This window comes from Rattus norvegicus, chromosome 18 (genome assembly GCF_036323735.1).
Source record: "Rattus norvegicus strain BN/NHsdMcwi chromosome 18, GRCr8, whole genome shotgun sequence".
Lineage (NCBI taxonomy): Eukaryota > Metazoa > Chordata > Mammalia > Rodentia > Muridae > Rattus > Rattus norvegicus.
In genome coordinates, this window is record NC_086036.1 from 84,495,222 (window position 1) to 84,514,721 (window position 19,500).

Consider the following 19,500-nt stretch of genomic DNA (forward strand, 5'->3'; position numbering starts at 1 on the left):
CACACACACACACAACCACCCGAGCTCTAGGAAACATTCAGACTGGCAACACACACACACACACACACACACACATATTCCACCCCAGCTCTAGAAGCTAAACATTCACACACACACACACACACACACACACACATATTCCACCCCAGCTCTAGAAGCTAAACCTTCACACACCCACACACCCACACCCACACCCACACACACAGACACACAGACACACAGACACACAGACACACACACACACACACACACACACACACACACACACACACACACACACACACATTCCACCCCAGCTCTAAAAGCTAAACATTCAGACTGGCACGGTCTGAACAAATCCCATCAGAGCCTTGGGCTGTTGCCAGCTCCTAAGAGCCCGCTTTTTAGCCCGCGTCTGAAAGCCGGAACTCAATACCAAGGGGCGAAGGGGCGTGTCCGGAACTTCTGGAGGGAGCAGGGCTGAGCCAGACTACAACTCCCAACATGCACTTGGACGGAAGAGGGTGCTACCTCTTCTTGACTCCCTTATACCTTAGGCTTCTTAGGACCGAGGCAGAGGTATACGTAATCAGTCGTAATAACAAAGAGATATCGTAAACTTGTGTGGTGACAGAAGCATTGGGAACTTTTCATTTACTGCTCTCTACTCAAGGGGTGGCTAGCGTAGACATCGTGGAACCTCTGTTCCTTTCAGACGAGTTTCCGGAGGATATTAATTATGAACGAACTCTGTGGCGCGACCGTTTAATTCTCCGGCGGCGACAGATTGTGGTGGAGAGATGGTTCTGGCGGGGCTCATCAGGAAGCTCGGTAACTGTCTGTGTTGCCCAGGGTCCGAGGAGCCCTCGCGTCTTGGCTTGGTAGTGCTGGGTTTCGGCGGTCCGGTCGCGCGATCACCGCTCCTAGTCCCTGCTTGCGCAACGTTGCCCGCTGACCTTGCTCACATTGTATAATCCTCGGCCGCATCCAGCGCACCTGTGGCTTAGTTACATCCTGCTTTCTCTTCAGGGGGTTGGGGGGAACAAGCACATTCAGAATAAGTTATGAGTGGTTCATCTTTTCAGAGCCGGGAGATAAAATTATTTTGTGCCAACTTTTCTAACAGGCCATCAGCTGACAGAGATCAGGGAACGCGCCCTCAAAAGTATCCTGTGCAAGATCGAGCACAACTTGATCTGCTGTGCTGACTTGATTCAGGAAAGGTTGCTTTTTCTCCATTTGCTTGAATGGTTCAATTTCCCGTCCGTCCCAATGAAAGAGGAGGTTCTGAACTTGTTAAGCAGATTGGTTAAGGTAATGTCATTTTGAAATGAAACAACTGTGGTCTAAGTTAACTAGCATTTACTGAAAGGCATACTTGGCATTAATTTTTTTTTAAAAGACAATCAGAGGTGTTGAATTTTAATTCATCTGAGTAGACATTGCTCATCATTTCTTATAATAGCTTATCTCACATTGTACGATGCCTTGAAGTAGAACTACTAATTCTGTTTTTTTGATTATTTGCCGCCCGTTTTTCTTCATTTTCCTGATATTTCACGTTTAAATTAGACATTTCCAGTATTAAAAGGAATACATTTAAATACGTTTAATTAACAGTGCATATAATGCTATTTCATGAAAATATTTTTTTTTCTATTTCTGTGTCTACATTAAGAGTAATTTAATTTTAAGGACCAATGTCAAATGTTCAGTGTCTTTTAAGTCATTAAAATTCTCATGGGGAAATTTTAATGCCTTTGGCATTTTGATTCCAGTAAGGAGACTAAGATAAAGTGTCAGTAGAGAAAAGTAACTTAATTTATATTTAAAAGAAAGGCGTGGAAGTAGGAAGGATCATATAAGACAGGGGCCAGCCAGTGTGTGTGTATTGTGTGTATGCTCCTGTGATGGGAAGACAAAGTACAATGATGCATATATATGAAATATAATGGAACCCATTTTCTAAGTGACTATATTAGCAATAAAACATTTACAAGTAAAAGGGGAATTGGTAGTGTGTGTTTTTAGTGCTCAGAGGCTTGGCTTCTTTCTATTGAGTATGTGTCTCTCTAAGTTTGTCTGTTTTCCTTTATGTTTGATTTATGGAAGTTGTTTAGAACACAGCAATGCAGAGTTTGCATTTCAAAACATGAAATATTTGTTACACTAAAACTGCTATGTTTTGATTATGGTAAAATGAAGTTTAGAGATCTCCATGTTCATGGCTATTCTCAAGAATATTTCTTTTACTGTAGTATCCTCCAGCTGTCCAACACTTGATTGACCTTGGTGCAGTAGAGTTCTTATCTAAGCTCCGTCCAAATGTGGAGCCAGCAATTCAGGCTGAGATTGATGGCATTCTCGATGGACTTTTCATTCTTCCTTCAGAAGTTCCTGCACTGCGTTCTGCCACTTACCAACCTGATCAAAATGGTAACTGCTTTTCTGTGTTGTATTCTCTTCAAATCTTTATTATGTTTTTTTTTGTGTGTATGTATGTGTGTATGTAGGATGTATGTATGTATGAAGTATGTGTGTGTGTATGTATGTATGTATGTATGTATGTATGTATGTATGTATGTATATATGTATATGGGTATATGTGTGGATGAATGTCAGCTACAACATGCCTAAGGAGGACAGACAGAGGATACTTGTGGGAGTCAGTTCTCTCTTTTCCACTAGTATAGGCCCCAGAGATTAAATTCAGACTGTCAGGCTTGGTGGGCTTGCCAACTCATGTCCTTTTTTTTTTTCTTTCTCTTTTTTTTTTGCAATTCTTTCCTAAGTATATTCAGTGAGAACCAAAGCAGCTGGGAACTATAAATTTGAGTAGTGAAGAGAAGGGAAACAGACTAAGAAACACAGGTGGGCAGTCATCATTTGATACTTTTAGCAGACTCATATTCACCAGGGATATTTTCAATCTAATTAGTAACTATATTTACCTTACAGTGAAAGAGAGGGGAAAGCACCTTACTTGGAACTTGGCATTCTTTTTTTCTTTTTTGTTTTGGAATATACAATATTCAGAGGATAAACTGGATTACTTTTTTATTTTTATTATTTATTTAGTTTTATTAATATTGAAAGAGTGAGAGAAAATAATACACTTTAAGATGGATAATTTTTGTTTTAGCAGGTGAATTGATAACAGTAATTCATGTATTTTTTTTTTTTTTTTTTCAGAATTGTCACAACAACCTGAAGTTTTAACAGGCTATTTTCCCCAAGACAAAAGTAATCTCCAGCAGATGGAAGTCCCACCAGGGCCAGTGGGTGTGTATAAATAGGGAAATCTACTCTGTTGTAGAGACTTTCCTGATGATTGTTTGTAGTGACATGTTAGTTTGTTTTCTATTGCTGTGATAAACACCATGACTAAAATGATGTTTTTGATTGGGAGAAAAGGGTTTATTTCATGTTACAGCTTATAGGCTATCATGAAGGAAGTCAGGGCAGAAACTCAAGGTAGGAACTGAAGCAAAGACCATAGAGGAATGCTTGTTATTGACTTGATCTCCATGGCTTTCTCAGACCACTTCCCTATACCACCAAGTATTACCTTCTAGGGCCTGGGCCCTTCCACATCAGTGATTAATCAGTAAAATGTCCTACCATCAACTTGATAGAGATATTTTCTCAATTGTTATCTAACCCCCAGATAAGTAGCTTTTTTCACATTGACCAAAAGTAATTAAGACATGACTGGTTGAACTGTGTCTGATTCTGTTCTTAACGCCCCCTCTGTCAGAGAGTTTTCTGATTGATGTTCTCTTTATGTCTCTTCTTAGCAAATTATATATATGTTTACTGCTTGTCTCCTTCCTAGTGTAATAAGCTGTGACAGCCCCTCTTTCTCAGTATTTGAACCAATGCTAGAAATGTATCAGGCATCCAATGTGGACTCTTCAAAGGATTCAATGAGTACTTACCAAGCCACAGTGGGATTTGGTATTATCCAATGGGGTAAGCACACTATTATCACCTGACTACAGTGGCTCAAATACAGTTAGTATAGCATAAAACTTGGCCACACAGACTCAAATCCCAGTGTCCCTATTTTACCAACTAAGACACTGACAAAAGGTGAAAAGTTTGTCCTAGGTGACAGGGAATGGTTAAAAATTACACAAGTTAACATGGTATTACATGTTATAGTTGAGATGAAAGGATGTGCTAAAGAGTGTCTGCTGATATCAAGAATTAAAATAAACTTAATTTAGAACCCTCTGCTTTTAAAAAGCTTTCACGGCAACTTAAAGGCTGAATAGCAGCATACGGGAACAGGAAGCATGTGAAGCGGCTTTAAATGCTATACTCCCTCTGTCTGGAAAAGCAAGAAATTTAAAGATAATCTCTGCATTTAACGAGTTCATGTTCTTCCCAAACCATTTGACACACATTATTTACACACCATCATATTTGATTGTTCAGTTTTGCTGTTCTTTTACAGGAAACCCAACTGTGAAGTGGCTGAGGTTCTCTGTGTTTCCTTGGCTACCCCTGACCACAACAGACAGACATGTTCTCTCCTCCAATGAAAGGTACAGAGATGATGTATTACAGGCCCTTTTGGTTTTTTGTAGCCATGAAATCTGATAGTTATCACTATATGTATTCTTCTGGAAAAGGTAACAAGTTCTGAAATGTGATTTTCAGTATTTCAAGAAAGCAAGCAAGAAAATTGTTGCATGTGTCTTATCTTTGAGCCATCTACATGCCCATTTTTTTTTCCTGAATGGATATCATGTAGCCCAGGCTGTCCTCAAGCTTACTATAAATAGCTAAGGATGACCTTGAACTCCTGCTGCTCCTTATCCCCCCACCGTGTGCTGTGATGATATGCATGTTTGTGCACCTGGAGCACACCCAGTGTCTTCTGTGGTTGGAAGCTTACACAGTCTTTCATGACATGCTATCTCTAATTGTGTAGGCTGTCTGAGTATTTCCTGAGTCCTTCAGGAAGAACAGTGGGACAACTAAATGCAGTCCGTTTGGTAGAATATACTTGAAACATGGGCTCCATGAGGAGGAAAACTTAAAGGTGTTGAGAAAGTTGGAGATACCCGCACTGGTCTTCTCTAGTGCGTATTGATCTTAAATTAGGAGGATTTATAAAAGGAGAGGGCTGATTGAGAAAAGCTTGCAGCATCTTACTTGTCGTTTTTGTTTTTTTAAGGTTGATTTTTAGGACAGACCATAGTGGCACATACTTTTAATGCTGGTTCTCTCGAGGCAGAGCCAGGAGGATCTCCGTGTGTTTGAGGCTAGCCAGGTCAGAATAGTGAAACCCTTAAATTTTTTTTAAAAGAAAAACATTTGTTTGTAGTTTTAATTAATTTAATGTGTCTGTGAGTGGGTTTGTGCCTGTGTGAGTTCGGGTGCCAGAGAAGTCCAGAAGGTGGCATCCAGTCCCCTGGAGCAGGAGTTACAGGTTGTGAACTGATTAATGTGGGGGGGGGGGAGCCGAAATTGGGTCCTCTGTAAGAGTAGCATGTGCTTTCGACTACTGAGTTATCTCTCTAGTCCCAGATAGTGGTTTATATATGTAGGTATGCATGCATTTATTAATTATGTATGTAGAGATCTGCCTGCATGTATGCCTGCAGGCCAGAAGAGGGCACCAGATCTGATCATAGAAAGTTATGAACCACTATGTGGTTTCTGGGACCTGAACTCAGGACCTCTGGAAGAGTAGCCAATGTTCTTAACTTCTGAGCCATCTCTATAGCCCCCAGATGGTATTTTAAATATCAATATTTATCTGGTGTAATTTACTTGAAGTCACAATAAGTGATTGTCTCTTTTGATAAGGTATGAGTTTATCAAATTTGAAAGAGTTAAGACAAAATACAGGCGATTGCTGGTAATGCTTACATCATTGTCTAAGAGCAAAATATTGAAGAGGTAGTGCCCACTTTAGAATGGGTCAAGGGTGAGTTATTAGTTGTGAGTCAGTGCTTAAGGAAGAGGTAGAATAATTCTAGCTGAGTTCTTGAAGTGGACTGTATACAATTAACTGCATCCTTAGGTAAGTGGAAGCTAAGGGTATGGGATAAAAGGACATCGGGAACAGGGAAGATGATTGGAGAATCGAATTCCCAGAAATTAACACTATACAGGCTGTCATTTTTTCCCTTTTAATTTGAAAATTGTATTTGACTCACCAGTCCCATTTGGTAGAGTTGTTATGCCTTCACATTTAGTGGTTAATGTGACGTAGTTCCTGTTCTGCCAGAGTATGGTCTAGTGGAGGATGCAAAGCCAGTAAGCAGTCACTGAATTAAACAGTGTGGTGTAGAGAAGAAGGACCTCCTCAGAGTTGACTAGGAAAAGATAGGAGGATGCATCCAGGGCCTAGTGATGCCTCTGTGGAGCTTCAGGTGCTGACAGAGACATTATGCCGTTAGGTTACACAGGCAGGTGCACATGCGTTCTCTCTGAAGCCTGGCTCTGTTGTCTCAGCTCCTTGAGAAGTAGTAACCACACTCTGATCTGGAACACCTGTGAGCTTCTGAAGGACGTGATCATGCAAGACTTTCCTGCGGAGATTTTTCTTCAGAGGCCTAAGATTGTTCAGGTAAGTATATTCTGTATTGTTTTAGGCTTTAAAACAACATTTTATCTTACCACAAATTAGTGAAGTGCATAGCAGAGTAAGCATCCTTGGGAAGAAACCTTGTATGAATTTTAATTTTAAAAATGAAGTATTGAGTGACTTAAACTGCCTTCTGTCTGACGTATCAGGATAGTTAACAGTTCTTTTAGTGGACAGTAGTCTCATTTAGTACTTTCTGTCAAGCTGTCTATCTCAAATTCTCATCGTTTGGATTTTCTTCTTTAAAGTTTTAAATTTCTACATCAAAGTGTGCGTGTGGAGATCAGAGGGCCACTTTACAGCATTGGTTCTCTCCTTTCACCTTGATGTGGGTTCTGGGGATCAAGCTTAGGTTGCCACAGTGCATGGCACGAGTCTTTACCCACTGAGCCATCTCACCAGCCCCATTTATGGGTAATCTAATAGAGTAAGCTTTAGAAGAGTGGGCAGCAATAATCTTCATGTTTCGTATTCTTTATGTTTAGAGAATAATGCTAAAGAAATACATTATCAATGATCAATAATGATTACCCTTTCCCTTTATGCAGTCTCTTGTCTCTGCAGTAGACAGATTCAAATGGGAATGTAACATATCCACAGCATCTTGTAATACCTGAGGGTTCTGGGTTCTCACTCAGGCTGGATGGATCCCAGTGATTGGCAGTGTTGATGCCTTCCATCACAGATGGGAAATGGAAACAAAAACGCTGTTTATTACTGAAGCCTGTAAAGTGCTTCAGATGGGTGAGGTGTAGAGAACTTGCTGTGACTCTGTGTGCTGTGACTCTGTGTGCTGTGAAGTGGGTGTCCTTAATGAGAAACACTCCTTCCAGATAGGAAATAGGAGATACTGACTGCTTTAGTCAGCTTTTTTATTATTCGTACTTATTTATTTTTTATTTTATGTGTATGAGTGTTTTGTCTACATGTATGTCTACACCATGTGCTGTGTGCTCCTGGGGCCTGTGAAGGTCAGAGGTAGGCATCAGGTTAATGTAGCCCTAACCCTAACACTGACAGTTGTGAGCTACCATGTGGGTGTTGGAATTGAGCACAACTCTGCAAGAGCAACAAGTGCTCTTAACTGCTGTTGCACTAGGCCTACTCAGCTTTTAAGCACTGTCATTGAGATGAGGTCTGGCTGTGTTGCCCAGGTTTGTCTCAGACTCACATGGGTTCAAGTGTACTGAGTATCTGAGTATCTGGTACTGCAACAGGTATGTGGTGCCACCGTGACTTGTTTAATTTTATCACCTATGGACATTGTTGGATTTTGCTGTCATTTTTGCCAGTATCTTTTTTAAACATTTTTTCTGTTTTTTGAATAAAATATATTTTATTATTATTATTATTATTATTATTATTATTATTATTATTAATGTTGAGTGCTCATGATGTGTATTTGTCTACGTTCATGTCATCAAACAACTTTATGAAGGTGATTTCCTCCTTTCATGTGAGTTCTGGGTATCAAACTTGGGTTGTCAGGCTTGTGTGCCCCTGTTTCTCATGTTTTATGAAAGTTTGCAACCCTTTTCTTTGCTTATTCACCTTTGTTTGCTTATGTGCCACATCCATTTTTATTTATTTATTTTTTTTGTTTTTGTATGTAGTTCTAAAAACATAATTTTTAAAAATATAGGTCTCGTTATATATGCTCTGGAACTTGCTTTGCAGACCAGACTTCTGCCTTGAAGTTGTGGTGGCCCTCCTGACCACCACACCTGACCACAGTGTTCTGTAGAACTGAGCTCTCTGTTTCTATAACTACTTTCACTCTCCTGTCTCAGGGCCTTTTGTGTCTGGTGAAGCTGGCCTTTGGAGGAGATGGGAAGCATCGTCTCGCCTTACAGTCAGTGTCCTGTTTGCAGCAGCTGTGCACAAGCTTAAGAAACAGACTCAACTTTTACAGAGATCCCAACCTTTTCTCGAATAAACAAGGTACTTTGCTTATCTGTTTACCAGTTAGCAATATTCTTTATCGTCTTCTGAGAACTGTCCACCTCACTTGAAAGTTGACTGTGTATGCTTTGCCTTTCTCAGTATACATTCTCATTCCTAAGACGTCATTGGCTCCTTGAGTAGAAACTAGGCAAATGAGAGAACCATCATGATCCCGCTCTTTTTTTTTTTTTTTTTTTTTTAAATAAGGCAAAGTTTGAATTACTTAGAAAAAGATTCTCATAGAGAATTAGGTGTGGGCACTAAGAGAGAGATACACACTGAAGGACAGTAGCCCATATCCAAAGATGGTGCCAGCTTAAAGAGATTTCCTTTCACAGTCTTAACAATGGCTATATATGTGACGCCGGTGGCTTTCGAAGTTACAGTGCTTAAATGATTTAAATCTCAGATAAAAATGTTTTAGTATGCTTTGTTTTTTATCTGAAGAACTTTTCTTTCCTAAATGAGTTTGTAAGGTGGTTTATGGTTTATGGGGTTCCATGTGCCTTATAGTTGTATGCATTTGCAGGATAAACTAGGTCAGTAAAGGTCAGTGGAGTGCTAACTATAGGAGGTTAGGCATTCATTGTTCATAATTTTCTGGAATTTTCTCAGAAAAAGGAATATGTTCCTTTGCATATGGTGTCAAAATTATTTTTAAAGATTAATTTTTATTATTTTTAATAAATTGTAGTTGTGTGTCTGTTTGTGGATATGTGCATATAAGTACAGGTGCCTGAGGGATCCAGAGGTGTTGGATCCCCCAGAACTGGAGTTACAGACACATGCAAGTCACCTGCCCTGGGCGCTCTGAGGAAAAGCAAGCTGGCTGCCCTTTCTTCCAAAGCCTCCTTTCCTTTTCTGTTGTGTCTCTCCTCTGAGCCTTCTGGCTGTTCATCTTAGGGATGACTGTAGCAGAAGTCCCATTTTCTGGTAGTGAATTTACTTGCTTAGAGATTTATAGAGTGATTCTCTGTTTTATCCCCAGATTCTCAATCATTATGGGTCTGGGGACTAGGATTCAGACTGTGACAGTTCATGTGGGACTTAGGGAATTTTAATGCAAGGTATATATTGGGTTAAAACACTCTTTTGTTTGAAAAACAGTGATTTGTATTTTACCAAAGCCATGTTTATGCTTTTTGAGATGTAGCATATGCAGACATGTACTCACATCCACAGGCCATTCAGAGGAAAAGTGCCCTCTAGTGGACAGATGGGATACAGGGTGACCTAGGCTGAATAGTCTCTACAACCTGATTTCTGGGTACACTGTGCCTTGAAAGATAAATACAAAAATCCAGTCATTTGTTATTCTGTTTTACAGTCCCTGTTTACTTGGGGGCCTCGCTTTTTACCGTAGACTTTACCATAGGCTATGGGCTCTTGTTAATATTCTTAATGGGTTTTCTGCAAATGACCCCAGAGAGCTGTGCTCCATGCTTTAGCATAGAAAGAGTTCAAGTACTTACATAACTCCTATTATATGCCAGCAGATAAACTAGCCTCTGGGTAGGGAGCAATGACCCAGCAATTCTGTTCTCGGGGTCTTGTACTTTTGGCACTTGAGGAAGACAGAGAAAATCAGGGTTGTTTCTGATAAGAAGTGCTCTAAGGAAATAGAAAGGCGACATCACAGAAGAGGATACCACTTTCACCACTTTCTTTAGATGGATAGAGAGTTGCATGAAGAGTGTACATGGGGAGTTGGAGATCAAGGCACCAAGTGCATGCGATGTATGTGAGAAAGGCAATCATGTCCTAGGAGAGCAGAATGTCCAGAGTCAGGTACAAGGAAGTGAGGCGAGATAAGAGAGGTTATAGAGGCATGTAGATTGTGGTGGTTTGAATATTGAATATGTTTGATCCATGGGAAGTAGTACTATTAGGAGATGTGGCCTTGTTGGAGGGGTTGTGTCACCGTGGTGGTGGCCTTTGAGGTCTCCTAGGCTTAAGCTCCACCCAGTATGGAATTCTAGTTTCCTCTTGCCTGGCTGCCTACAGAAGACAGTCTTCTTCTGACTGCCTTCAGATTAAGACATAGAATTCTGGGCTCCTCTAGCACCATGTCTGCTATCTTGCTGCATGCTATCTTGCTTCCTCCCATGATGATAATGGAATGTACCTTTGAAATTGTAAGCCAACCCCAAATAAATGCTTTCTTTTATAAAAGTTGCCTTGGGCATGGGGTCTCTTCACAGCAATGAAACCCTAACTAAGACATAGATCTTATTAAGCATTTCATAGTTTGTGAAGAACAGTGAGAAGTGTGTGGTGTTAATTTTTTCCCCTTATAAAGTCTGTCAATGTATCTAACATGTCTTTTTCTACAGCTGTCTGTAAATACACATTTGTGCACTGAAGTGCTATTATGGCTACTTTCACCATCATGAGTCTTATCTACAAATGTACATAAGACAACTCCGGCTGTCCTGGAATTCATGTGTAGATGGGCTAGCCTCGAGCTCACAGAGATCCTCATGCTTCTGCCTTCCTAAAGCTGAGGTTAAAGGTGTGAACCAGCACACCAGGCTCCATGTGCACCTATAACATAAGATGTAGTTATAGCTTTTTAAAAGAGTGATGTGAATGCTCATACTGTTTTACAGCTCTCAGACATCCTTGTTACTCTGAAGAGAGGCATTAAGTAATAATCCCCCTTTCTGCTTTTTCTTCACCTACTGATGAACTCTAATCTAATTTTATTATGAATTTTGTCCATTCTTGATACATTTGAGATCATACAGAATTTGCCATTTTTGTTTCTGGCTTATTTTCTTTGTAATAGTTTTAAGCTATGCCTTCTTTGTACTTTATTTCTTCCTTTGGCCGAATAATTTTCCATTGTGTTTATGTGCCAGATTGTGTTTGTTTATATCTTGAGGGACGTTTGTGTTATATCTACCTTCAGTCATGTGTCAGTGTGCTGTATCCTACATGTGTGTGTTTGTGTCTGACGTGTGTGTAAGAATGAGCTGAAGATCATATGCTAGTTCTTTCCTTTGCTTTGGAAGGTCGTCTTCGGGCCCCTTTGTTGGTGGCTAAAACACTTTACGAATCTACTAGCATAAAGCTTCTGCACATGCAGTTCTCATGAGTGCTTCCTCTCACTCTTCATCATGACATTTCACAGGTGCCAAGCAGTTTCTCTCGCCCTTTTGATTTGCATGTATAGACACTCACAATGGATGATGAACTCACTACTAATTTTGTGTGTGTGTGTGTGTGTGTGTGTGTGTGTGTGTGTGTGTGCTGGTTGTTATTTGTATGTCTAATTTGGAGAAATGAATGGCTATTTCAAAACCTTTGCCCATTTTCACTTTGTTCTTTGTTTACTGTTCAGTTTTAGGAATTATTAATGTATTCAAAATATTAAACCCTTACTAAATACATATTTTGCAAATATTTTGCCACTCTGTATTTTGTCTTTATGCTTTCTTATAAAGTATTTTGATGCACAAAAGTTTTGAATTTGATGAAGTGTGACTTATCTATTTTCTTTTGTTGTTTACATTTTAATTTCCATATCTAAGAATTCATTGCCATGAGGATTTTTCTGTTGTTGACTGGGAGGTGTATTTATGGTTTTAGTTCATATTTAGATTGATGTTTAATTTTGTTATGGTTGCATGTGGTTCAAAGCATGGGTGCTTTGAGAGCTCAAAGCTGGGGAGACGTACCCAGTGTTGTTCTATTTCACAGTCTTAGCTGTCACTGCCCAGAACTTCTTAAAATCAGGTCAGGAATGTGCTGTGTAAATATTTGCTGGGAAGTGTGATTTACTCTTTAAATTTTGTCCCTGTAGAAAATATTTTTTATTAATTTTTTTTATTTTTGCTAAAAGTCTAGGGGATATAATTAATTCACATTATCAGAAGTCTGTTTCTATCAGGGGTAATTATATTGTTTTATTTCTCCAGACACAATCTCCCAGAATTCTTCTTTGTCTTACTGTCATGAAGCAAGAGGTCCTTACCATTCCCCAAACCCGTCCCCAGGAAGCAGTAGCTCTCGGCCTTCCGTGGTTGGGCGTACAGGCCAGCGACCCCGAGGAGATGGCCAGGACTGGGATGCAGTGTCTTCCAGGTGATTGGCTCCTGTGTCTGTGTCCATTTTATAAGGAGAGAATTGTTCCCCCTGTTTTCTCTTGGATTATTGCCCTACGTATAGGCAATGAAACTCTGCATTCAATACACATTCATATGCTTCCTCTTAGTCTCTGACTCTCTTTATGTGTGTTTAACTAAAAAACAACATGTTTACACCATTTTACTCCAATTCACTATTCTGCAACCAGTCTGTATTCTTTATTCCTTCCTATTTCTTTAAAAAGATTTCATTCACTGCTATTTTGATCAGCTATACATAGAACATTACATTAAAAAATTGTATGTGTGGGGGAATGGGGCTTGGGATAGGAGCTAGCATGCCATGCTGCACATGTGGAAGTCAGAAGGTAACTTCGTGGATTGGGTTCTCTCCACCTTTTATATGTGCTTTTGGGATTAACTCAGGTCATCAGGCCTTAATGATAAGTACCTTAATCCACTGAGCTGTCTCTCAATCTCTAAATTATATTTTTAAATGATATTTTCATATATATTTTTGTAAGTCTAATTATAAAGTCCTGTGTGCGAGGATATGAATGGTTAGAGAATATCGTTTACATGGGAACTCATTCAAGGGGCATGCATCATTTATCTGTGTGAATACAGATTTTCCATATGTCATGTTTGCTTGAAGGGATGACATTATATCTGTGTTAGCCTATCCTAGGCCATAACTGCACACAGTAACCTTTTCTTGCATGTCATGCTAAGCAGTGTTTAATAAGGAAGTCCATGTCTTGGCTTGGTTATTGTTGCTGCTGCCCTACAAGCTCACACAAATTCATCATGGTCATGAGCACGGTGTTAGGACCACACACTTTACATTCTTGATTTCCTTAGTCATCTTCAGACAGTTTTACAATAGGATAGGCATTGTTCTTATTGCTATTACTTGCAGAAAGACTTGTATTTTCAAGGGGTTGAAACCACGATAGTTGCCAAGGAGTAGAGTTGGGGCTGCCTGTGGCAGGAGAGCACAGAGCTCTCTTACAGGTTTTCTTTTTACCTGGTTATAAAGCATGCTTTACAACCTTGTTCTCTGTATGTGAACAGTTTCCTCACAGGGCCTATCAGACTTTGAGGGAAACCTCGGTGGCTCCCTTTCACATTTTGGGATGCTTGGAATCTTGAAGCTAATAAATAAGGAAATAGGCATGAAATCTGGGGAGCTTTGAATGCTCACACAAAATGTTTCAGTAATTCAGCTGTAGTTGTCCATAACAGAAGTCAGAATTTTGAGGACCAGAATAAGAATCTTTTAATGGAGAAAGCATTTTCAAAATCACTATATGATGTTGAATGTCCTGGTAAGTAACCCACTTCCTATGGTATCTTTCTGAGGCCATTCTCTAGTTGCTCGCACTGGCTTACTTAGAACATTTGCTGAAAATCACAGAAGCCCTCAGCAACTGTAGAGTTTACCCTCATGATTTGCTCCCATCAGTGCTTTGCTGTGAGCCTGCTTGTTTTCTTTTCGGAAGTCAGTGGGTTATTGTTGCTCCTGTTTTCTGCTGTAGAAGTGTTCATGTCTCAAAGTTATCAATATGAAAAGCAAGGAGTAAATGAATGCATGTTTTGCTTCATGTTCAGTTTTTTCTGTTTTTCTTTTGTGGTGTTGCAGTCTGTAGTTTAGGTAAGTGCTGTGTCACTGAGCTGCACATGTAGTTCCTTCATGGATAGCCTGAAGTTCTCTGAATGGAATTTAGTCTAATTTGTCAGACTTATTACGCAAGTCAGTACGAAGAATAGTGTGCGTTCTGCTGTGCAGCAGGTAACAGCAAGTCTGCTGTTGGAGTTGTCTTCTTACTGAAGATCTGTCTTTGCTTTCCAGCGGGAGCAGCAGTCACGCACATGTGAACTCTAGGCTGTCTGTGCGTTCTCCCTTGGATGTGGCGCATGCAGATCTGCCGGAGCTGGAAACAGAGGACGCATTGGAGCTGCACTTCCAGCAGCTTAGTCTTCCTCAGTTCTGCATCTCCACCCTGGACGCAGCAGTCCCTCTGCTGAGGACAGGTGAGCTGCACGTGAGCTTGTGTTTGTTTTATGTGTCTCCTGCGAGTGACTGATGCTCTTTCTTTTGTATGAAGGCTTTTAGCATCTATTTTTACTTATCTTTCTTTAGAAATTAGCAAGCCTCCTCCCTTTCTACTTCACTAAATGTGTTGCCATGCTGATATTCAAATAGAGTATCTTCTTCCATTATTTGTTGTCATGGGCTTCTTCACTATTTTAATATGAACACTAACTATAAAATTTAGCTTAAGTAAGTTAACAAAGATACATTTAAAAACTAGCAAAGAAAATTCACTCAAAATTCTGTTTGAGGTACTCTCTGTTGCTCATACTTTATACTCATGTCTTCTAAAAATGATTTATTTATATTTTTATGTGTATGAATGTTTGGCTGTTGCCCATTGGTATGATTGCATCATGTATGTTTGGTCCTCATGGGGACCAAAAGGACATCATATTTCCTTTAATGAGTAACAGAGAGTTATGAACTACCATGTGGGTGCTGGGAACTGAACAGCCTGGGTCTTTTTCAAGAGCAGCAAGTGCTCTTAACTACTGAGCTATCTCTCTAGCCATATTCATATCTTATAAGCCAGAAAATGGTAACCAATCCTCTACCTGGATATATTTTTCTCTAAAGCAACCCCCACATGTTCTGGTTTTACTCATATGTACTAAGTATCCTTTTCTAAAGCATGCTAGTTACAGTGACAGTGTGGCTGGTCTCTGCTGGAGTCTAGTCATGGAGCTCTGTGTGGAATTCCCAGCCTGCTTAGTCATTGCTATTTGATTTCATGAGCATTATTTTCTGTTTGTCAACAACCCAGTTTTCTCCTTCAGCAGTCACAGTTAGTGTTGCCATGTTTTCAAAGGAGGAAACTAGGGTTTAAAATGATTTTCAGACTTACTGTCAAAATAGCCAGGGACCTGACCAAAAGCACTAAACTTGGAGTCCACACTCCAACATTTTTTAGTGTAAGCAAAATATTGAAAGCAGTAATGATTTGTATTCTGTAAGCTTATACATTCCTCCTCGGTTTTGAATATTGAAGCAGATACTTATGTTTTCTAGGCAAGCACTCACTCCTAAACTACATCTCCTAGCAGTTGATAAACTTGTCAAGATATTCATATAAAGTGAGTTTTGCCCTTGTTAGTTTATTTATCAAAAATCCCATATAATGGTTGAACATTTAATTTTTTTTGTCTTGGTTTTTGTCTGCTTGAAGGAGATGGAGAAAAAAATAGAGCAAAGGTATAAATTTGTGAAGCATCTTTGTCTTGAAACCCCCCTCCCCTTCCTTCTCATGGTGGATTCCTGGCTCCCAGGCTTGTGAGTGTGCATGCTTTCACATGCTGATGGTGTTATGTGATACAAGAGTGGCACTTTGCATCATCAGGTGGTTTTGTCTATTTGTCTGGTATATTGAGAAGAACAGTTTTAGTCTTAATGATTTTGCATTTAACCTTTCTTTAATTTGTTGTAAAAAGTCAGATTGATAATTATAAAGCTATATCTTGTACATAAAAATTTCTAAATGTTCCCTTGCCCTTTTGCAGTAAATTATTGCATAATTTGTAATTGTTCAGTATTTTAAGAGGTGTAGAGAGAGCTTGCTCCAGCTGTTCTAATGAAAAAAATGAATGTAGATAGATCCCTGTGATTCAGGAGTTTGTTTTACAAACAATTCATTAGGAATTAACCTTTAAGATATAAGACAGGATAGACAGTCTTATTTGAAAGTTTGCCTTTCAGAATTTCAGAAAATGCTTTTGTTTTCTATCTCAGGAGAGAGAGATTTGGTTGCTTTTATGGTAGTGTTGGTTTTGTTCTTTTGAGATGGTCTGGTGATTGGCCAAGAACACATCGTGTAACCCAGTGCTGGGATTACAGGTGTGCACCACCTTGTTTTTCTAGAGCAGCATCTCTTGTAATGTTTGTGGTTAGTGGCTTTTTGTTTGTTTGTTTGTTTAGACAGTCTGAGGTGTCCCAGCTTGATCTTAAACTTACTTCATAGCTGAGGATGACTTTGAACTTCTGATCTTAACCTTCACCTCTTGAGTAATGAGATCAGAAGTGTGCCTTACCGTACCTGTGTAGGCCATCTGGAAATGGAACCCAGGGCCTCAAGCAAGCTAAGCAAGCCTTCTACCAGCTTAGTTACACTCTCAGCATTGGATGCTATTTCTTATAATTTCTTCAGTATACAATACTGTGGATGGACATTTATTCTTTTAGTTACTGTGGTATAGGACTAGTTTCTCATGTGACTCTTATGTGTGACTCTATGACAAAGCTTAAAGCTTCTTGTGCTAGAGAGAAGTCTAGAATGTATCCTTTAAACTTGCTTGTTTTGTTGCATATAATATACAACATGGATAGTCTCTGAGTTTGAAATTGCTTAAATCTGTTTCAGGGTATTTTTAGTTATTTCTGCTTTCAAGTAACTTTGACACTTATGAACACATTTGGTCTGTTACAGTGAGATTGTGATTTCCTCCTTCATCTCTGCCAGCAGTTTACAAACCGAGGATGGGGTAATAGGAATTTGGGAGCATTACCTCGCTTGAGGGTCCAGCCATTAACTGATAATCAAGTGACTTTGTTTTCCTTTATATTTCTCCCATTTTTATGTCTAGGTAGCAGAGAAATGGTAATAAGAGTTTTGGAACTGCTTGGAGAGGACCTGTTGCTCATTGGACAAGCAATTTCATCTGAAATCTGGGATGATAACAGCCTTTTTGCTATAGATGTGGTGAGAGTCATTATTTTCTTTAGGGTATAGTAGGTTTTAATTTGTGACAGAATACATGATAGGTTCATTTTGTATGCATCTTTGAGTGAATCCTTTCCTCAGTGGTTTGGTTTACACTAATAGAGACAGGTCTAGACCAATAAAAGGCCACTGGGTATAAAAGCTGTCATGACATCCCACCCCTCTTCTATAACAGAACTATGATATCTAATTCATGGGTTTGTATTTGCTGTGTTCTGATTTTAAATTTTTCTTATACTTTTGTTCAGAGAAAGTATTAGTTCACAGCAAGAGGAAAATAATTAGCTTTCATTGGTAGCATATGTACATTAGCTTGATAATAGTAACACTAGCACAGTGTTTCCCAGTCTTTTTTTTACTTCAAGTAAATTTAAACCTTAAAACATACAGTTGAAATATTCCTTAAATTTACTTGAAGGAATTCTCTTTTCCTTACAATTTCAAGAAACACAGTTATACTGGCTCAGGTAATTTTTTAAAAAAGTAAAAATATAATTCATAAAAATATTAACTCATATTTCTCTCCATGAAATTTTTTACATTAATGTCATTCTCAGAGGTTTTTTCCTTCTCTTGCTTTGGTTTTTGTAATTTCTTTGGGATTTTCTCTCTCTGGAATCACTCTATCAATGAATAAACCGTGTTAGGATTATGTCGTCTGTGAATATAGACAGTTTGATGTCTGTTTAGTCAATTTAGATATCTTTTAATTTATTGTTGCTGCCCATTGCTTTGGCTAGCACATGGCATACAATGGGAGTTAGCATGCTGTGAGCCTTGTTCTTCCTGTGGAGGAGTGTAAGTCGGTCTGTAAGGATTAGCTATAGTTTGAGCTCCCCAGTTTTGTTAAGTGCCCTTAGGAGAGGAAGTTTTCAGTTATTCCTTAATTTGATTTTTTTTCTTGAACAGATGTTGGATTTTGTCCTAACCTTTTCAGTGTCCTATAGAGATGATCATTTTTTGAATAGAAGTTACTCATTTATCTGTTTATTTTTATGCTTGAGACATTGTCTTGGTAGATATTCTAGGTTGTCCTTGACCCCAAGATTTTCTGCTTCAGCCTCCCTAGTGTTGAGATTATAGGTATGCATCCCACGCCTGGCTGGATTACACTGTGTGTCTTGATTTTTAATGCATTTGTCCTTGTAGAATTAGAATCTGTTCTTATAAGTGGCTAAGGTATTATCAGAGCAGTCTCACTTCTTTGGGGCCTATTTAAATTTTTCTAGAAAGGTTCTTAAACAGTGACTTTAAAGTGGAACAGTTTTGCCCTCCAGTGGGCATATGGCATTATCTAGAGACATTTCTATGTATTATAACTGTCATGGTACTGGCATCTAATAGATAGAATCCAGAACAGTTCTTCATAAGAAGTACATTTTTAGCTGAAGGTTCCAGTAATAGCAATATTGGAAACAACAACAACAACAACAACAACAACAACAACAACAACAACAACCCCCAAAAAACAAATGTCAGTGTTAGAGTATCCTCCTTACAGAGGTTAGACTCTACTCCTCTAGGAGATGTGGCCTCTCTGGGTTCCCATCGGATGTCTGCAGACTTCTGATGACTTCCATTGGTTGAGGCTTGAATCTCTTGTTGTATCTGTGCCCTGGGATTTTGTGTTAAATCTGAGTGGTTAGATTTGGCCCACATTATGCAGTTTGTAGTTTCTACATCATCTCCATCTTCTTTTTTTTTTTTTTTTTTTATTAACTTGAGTATTTCTATTATACATTTCGAGTGTTATTCCCTTTCCCGGTTTCCGGACAAACATCCCCCTTCCCCCTCCCCTTCCTTATGGGTGATCCCCTCCCAACCCTCCCCCCATTGCCGCCCTCCCCCCACCAGTCTAGTTCACTGGGGGTTCAGTCTTAGCAGGACCCAGGGCTTCCCCTTCCACTGGTGCTCTTACTAGGATATTCATTGCTACCTATGAGGTCAGAGTCCAGGGTCAGTCCATGTATAGTCTTTAGGTAGTGGCTTAGTCTCTGGAAGCTCTGGTTGCTTGGCATTGTTGTACTTTTGGGGTCTCGAGCACCTTCAAGCTCTTCCAGTTCTTTCTCTGATT

At 39.3% G+C, this 19,500-nt stretch overlaps 1 protein-coding gene across 8 annotated transcripts in view; it reads left to right on the forward strand.

Moving 5' to 3' along the window:
• Window positions 1-591: 591 nt before the first annotated feature.
• Window positions 592-19,500, forward strand: part of Rttn (rotatin) — a 177,267-nt gene continuing 158,358 nt past the window's right edge. For 4 of the 8 annotated variants that reach the window (XM_039096615.2, XM_039096617.2, XM_039096616.2 and 1 more), the window contains exons 1-10: window positions 592-810; window positions 1,106-1,293; window positions 2,238-2,415; window positions 3,172-3,261; window positions 4,439-4,529; window positions 6,451-6,565; window positions 8,374-8,524; window positions 12,448-12,613; window positions 14,468-14,649; window positions 17,290-17,405. In XM_039096615.2, coding sequence (XP_038952543.1) covers window positions 780-810; window positions 1,106-1,293; window positions 2,238-2,415; window positions 3,172-3,261; window positions 4,439-4,529; window positions 6,451-6,565; window positions 8,374-8,524; window positions 12,448-12,613; window positions 14,468-14,649; window positions 17,290-17,405 — 1,308 coding nt within the window. In that variant the 5' untranslated portion in view covers window positions 592-779. Of the gene's footprint in view, window positions 811-1,105; window positions 1,294-2,237; window positions 2,416-3,171; window positions 3,262-3,814; window positions 3,952-4,438; window positions 4,530-6,395; window positions 6,566-8,373; window positions 8,525-12,447; window positions 12,614-14,467; window positions 14,650-17,289; window positions 17,406-19,500 lie in introns of those variants that run through there. The other 4 variants (NM_001170436.2, XM_039096620.2, XM_039096618.2 and 1 more) reach the window with 4 other exon arrangements.